We start from the raw sequence: 4977 nt of genomic DNA on the forward strand, positions 1-4977 counted from the left end.
CTCCCGTCTGCTCCGCTGGCGCCGCTCCCTCTTGCCGTCGGCGCTGCTCTTGTCTACCGCGCGAGCGCCGCTCCCTCCTGTCGTCGGTGCTGCTCTTCTCTGCCACCCGGGCGCCGCTCCCTCCCTCCGTCAGCGCTGCTCCCTCCCGCACAAGGCGACCAACAGAGGAGCTAGGTGAGGGGGCGGTGGCTGTAGACCCGCGAGAGGCGTTTCCTTGGTGCACCCCATCATCGAGCAGCTGGTCCTGCACCGACCGCACGTGCCTCCTCCACTTCCCTTCTCTGTCGTTCTCCATCTCTCTCTGTCTCTATTTTCCTCTGTTCTGTTCGTTACTGACCCCTCCCCCTTCTCTTCTCTTTTGTTTATATTGGTAATAACGATGACTTATGTTGTTGGTCATATACGCATATCAATGTTGTATTAAATCTTGGAAAATTTTATCCATTATCATTATATTGAGGAGGTAATCTCATTTTGGCACACAAATGTTACCACAATCCGGTTCATCTAGGTTAATTAGAAAACAAACAGCAACCTGACTCATCCATGTTAGACAACCAAACACAGAAAAGAAATATCTTTATACACGTCATCAATGGATATCTCTATCCACTTTTGCTTCACGGCAAACCAAACGCACTCTAAATGACCGTGACAACGCACGGGCACTGTACTAGTTGATCAAAAAATCCAGACCGTCCCAAAAGGCCGAAACGGTTAGCGCAGCCCCAGCCTAGCCGGTAATTTATCTTCCTATCCACTTCTCGTCCGTCTCGTCAAGTCCTCATGAAGTCACAAAACTTCCACGAAATCATTAACAAAACAGTTACAAAAAAGTCGTTGGAATCTATGATACTCTTTTTTAACGGAGCTCTTAAGGAACGAAGCCGATAAAGAAATAAATAAATCATAACAAGCTTTAACAATCGCGGGCCTAACGAGCCAAGCGGCTCGGCCCTTGCCCTCATTTTTAGCTCCTGGTTGACCGCGAGTGGTGTCTACCGTGTCCGTCACTCTGTCTTCGTAAACAAGGTTCAAGTGATTGTTTCCCCTCCTATAACCAACCAAATCCTCGAAAAAACACACTAAAAAGAAAAGAAAATCCGGGGGTAACTCTGTGGTCTTTTCCGGACTTCTTCCCCTCTCCCTGTTCTCGGAGCCCTCCTCCCGTTCCAACTCCACCGCAATCCGCAGGCACCTCAAAAGCCGCCTCCTCCTTTACCCAATTACCCGAAACACGAACCTCAAGCTCACCCAATCGCCCGCGATTCGAAGCCCCATGGCGGGACCTGAATGCCCCTCCTCCCCGATCGACCCGCCCCAGCCCGCCGCCGGCAACGCCGCCGAGGCCACGACTTGCGGTTCTCCTGTCAGGTGGGACGACGACGGCGGCGGCGACGGCATGACTGCGTTGGCGGTGAGCTTCAATCCTCCCTCCTTTCCTGGTGCCGTCTTGGTGAAGTTTGAGGTCGTCCTGCGTGTACGCCTTCCGTAGTTGAGTTAGTTCCGATGAGAAGTCTGTTGATTGGACGAGAGATGACGTAATTAGGAACCTCGTTGCTGTGCTCAGCTTTCCAAGAGCGTTGGTTGCTCTAATGGGTGATTAGGGTTAAGCGAGAAGCGGAAAGGTTGGGTTTTTAGGACTCTTATTTTTGGCATGTAGTTGTGGCATTGCTGACGTGGTTGCATTAATTAGAAACCAATTTTAGCTAAGCATCATGAAATTTTCATATTGGTTTCTGATGATATTATGGTGTTTCCTAACATAGGGACTCTGCCTATTTGAGCAAGACACAGCTCCAGGCAAAAGTGGCATGATCAGTGACCCTGATACCCCTAATGAATGCAATACTGATATGACTGGAGATTTTGTTAAGAGGGAACCGGGGCAGTACTTCTATTACGGTGCACCAGTTCATGAGCACACGGGCATCTGGGTGCCTGTTTCAGTTCCGCCAATGACAGAGCATGACCATAAGGAGTGGCACAGGGGCTTTGGTTGTAATGGTGGGTACTTCCCAGAAGAAGTGTTCAAGTGGGAGCTGGACGAGGAAACTAAGGAGATGACAATGTGGGATGTATTTTCTGACATGGTTGTTGCGGCAAAAGATAAAGTAATTTCTGTCGCATCGTGTGATTTCCAGAGATGTGGGATGTCAGTGGTGTCCAACTTTTTTCTGGAAGATGCTTGGAAGGATATGGCACAAACACTTTCTGATGCCAATGCTGATATTGCAAATGAGCTCCTTGAGACAGAATTAACAAAATGGTTGCCTGACAGTGCATCTAGTACTTGCATGCTATGCGGCATACATTTTCATCCAATAATCTGCTCTCGCCACCATTGCCGTTTTTGTGGTGGCATATTTTGTGGTGGTTGTTCAAAGGGTAGAAGCTTGATGCCTCCAAAATTTATGAGTTCAGAACCTCAAAGGGTTTGTGATGTTTGTGGAGTGCGCCTAGAGAGTATTCAACCTTACTTAATGAATCAGATCAGTCGTGCTTCACGACTGCCAACTCACGATGTGACGGACTTGAGTACATTGAGGTCATGGCTGAACTTCCCTTGGGCACACACAATGGAACACGAGATATACAAAGCCGCAAATTCTTTACACAGCTACTGCAAGGTATAGTTTCTCTTGCATGCAAAACAGTTAACGTTTTGTGATCTGCTCATTAATAATCGGGATCATTTTAATGATTTATTTTGCCCTCAGCTTTAGTACAACCAGATGATCTGACTTAACTTGATGAATGAATATGACTGTGATTTTTGATACACAAAGGATGCATAGTTCTCAGCTGTTTGCATTCTTCAGTAATTGTATAGCTCGTTGGACCTCTATAAAGCAACTTAGAGGCTTGTTGTGGAAAAAACATCAAGTTGCATGTTTTTCCCTCTGCTTTTTAAGGAATAAAAATACTGGTGCATTTATTTTCACTAAATGCTGCTGCAAAATTCAGTTGATATCAGTGCCTTTTTGGTTTTCATAATAGTTCCAATTCCATTGAACTAATCCTAGTCATTCTAATTTCTGGAAGGGATGATTGTTCGGATAGTCTTATAGAGGACAACTGTTATCATCAAATTTACTTTCATGTGTTGTTCAGGCGGGGAGACTTAAATCCGAGAAGGCAATCCCTGATGCAATTCTTAAACAAGCAAAAGGCCTTGCTATAATTACTGTAGTAAAGGTCGGGATGATGGTTACATACAAAGTTGGTACTGGGCTGGTTGTTGCTCGAAGAGTTGATGGTTCCTGGTCACCTCCTTCAGCAATCTCGACTTGTGGTATTGGATATGGAGCTCAGGTGACATAATCTATTCAAGTGTTCTTTAAATTGACGGAATTATTCTCATACCCATCGGACACCCTCTAAGAGATCTTTTGTTTAACTTTTCCCCATAGGCTGGAGGTGAGTTGGCTGACTTCATTATTGTGCTGAGGAACACAGATGCTATCAGAACATTCAGTGGAAAGGCGCATCTGTCGGTTGGTGCTGGTGTTAGTGCTTCTGCTTGTCATGTTGGGCGAGTAGCTGAGGCTGATTTTCGTGCCGGTGACGGTGGTTATGCTGCATGTTACACATACAGTTGTAGCAAAGGTGTATCTCTAACTATACTGGCTGTGCATGACTCTGGCGTCATGTTTCACATGTTCATCTGCATTTAATTCAACACACTAACACATGCCTTAATATTTATGGTTATGAGGGTATGTTCATGCTCTAACTTTGTGGTGGCTGGGGCTACAGGAAACTAATATAAATAAAAATCCCCTTTCAAAAATAATTCCACCAGATCATGACAGTTAAGACACTCGGCTATGGTGTTTCTTTAGTGGTGGAGACAACTAGGAAAATATATGAAGCTAAATTAGACTCTTTCATAAAAACAAGAAAGTGATAGAATTGGCTAGGGATCCTTGAAACCGGAATTTCTCAAATTTGTGATGATTCAGAAATATGTTTCACCCATTTGGTACAATGTCGACCATTAATATTTCAAATTGTAAATGAATAATTTAGTGCTGGCCAGAGAATAATACTAATTTCTAAATGAAATGAAGATCTAAATTTGTTGCAAACAAGAGAAGTGATATTTGTTTTAAGAACTTGAGAGTTCAACTTGAATATTTGAAACTAAAAGCAAAACAGCATTTTGTCCAACTTTAGATGTCAGTGATGTACTCCCTCCGATCCTAAATTCGTTCAAGAACTAAAGCAACGACAAGAATTTAGGATTTTTGAACTAAAACAATGACAAGAATTAGGATTGGAGGAAGTATAACACATCACATTGCGTAGGCTTGATGGTGTTTATGGTCAGATGCGATGATAGAATTGTGCAACTAAATAACTGATTTTACTTTGGTGGTTTATACTCACATGAGTTTAGTTTATTCAGCAATAAATTTGTACTTTTGAGTTCATTGCTAAGTACGTATGGTTAGCTCAAGTCTGATCAATTAGGCCCATTCATGGTCTCTTTCTGTAGCAACTAATCATGTTTATTTATCTCTCGCTGCAGGTGCTTTTGTTGGATGCGCGCTCAATGGTAGCATAGTATCAACTCGCGATACTGAAAATGCGCGATTTTATGGTGGTGCCATCAAGGCACCTGATATCCTTCTGGGATCCATGGATAAGCCGCCTGCAGCCTCGGCACTCTACAAGGCTCTATCAGAATTGTTTGATAAGATTGAAAAGTAAGCCCCTCTTGCTTAAGGTCTGCAGTGCCCTCCATGTAAATATGTTCCTGTATGTAAGGTAATTGGATTGCGGCACTTCACTTTGTCGGTAGCAAGCAACTGTACAGTCTCCCATTCATCAGATAGCCTCAAAAGGTTTCATCATCATCCGCATTGGCGCGTCGGCATCGGATACCACGAACTACTCTGTAAATACTTGTACATGTGGATTGGAACTCGCCTGCTCAAGATATAAAAGAAAAGGATCCGTTTTTCATTTTTA

General features: G+C 44.0%; 1 protein-coding gene across 1 annotated transcript; it reads left to right on the forward strand.

Moving 5' to 3' along the window:
- The first annotated feature begins 1086 nt into the window (after positions 1 to 1086).
- On the forward strand, positions 1087 to 4977 carry LOC100827992. The gene is made up of 5 exons (XM_003571101.4): positions 1087 to 1417; positions 1770 to 2630; positions 3115 to 3315; positions 3414 to 3609; positions 4535 to 4977. The coding sequence occupies exons 1-5, from the start codon at positions 1280 to 1282 to the stop codon at positions 4714 to 4716; spliced, it is 1578 nt and encodes a 525-aa protein (XP_003571149.1). The 5' UTR covers positions 1087 to 1279; the 3' UTR covers positions 4717 to 4977.

Source organism: Brachypodium distachyon, chromosome 3 (genome assembly GCF_000005505.3).
Source record: "Brachypodium distachyon strain Bd21 chromosome 3, Brachypodium_distachyon_v3.0, whole genome shotgun sequence".
Taxonomy (NCBI): Eukaryota; Viridiplantae; Streptophyta; class Magnoliopsida; order Poales; family Poaceae; genus Brachypodium; species Brachypodium distachyon.

Coding starts and splice junctions, on each gene's coding strand:
- LOC100827992 (XM_003571101.4), top strand. CDS start 1,280: ATGGCGGGACCTGAATGCCCCTCCTCCCCGATCGACCCGCCCCAGCCC. Junction 3,316..3,413: donor GTATTGGATATGGAGCTCAG/GTGACATAATCT, acceptor TTTTCCCCATAG/GCTGGAGGTGAGTTGGCTGA. Junction 3,610..4,534: donor CACATACAGTTGTAGCAAAG/GTGTATCTCTAA, acceptor CTCTCGCTGCAG/GTGCTTTTGTTGGATGCGCG.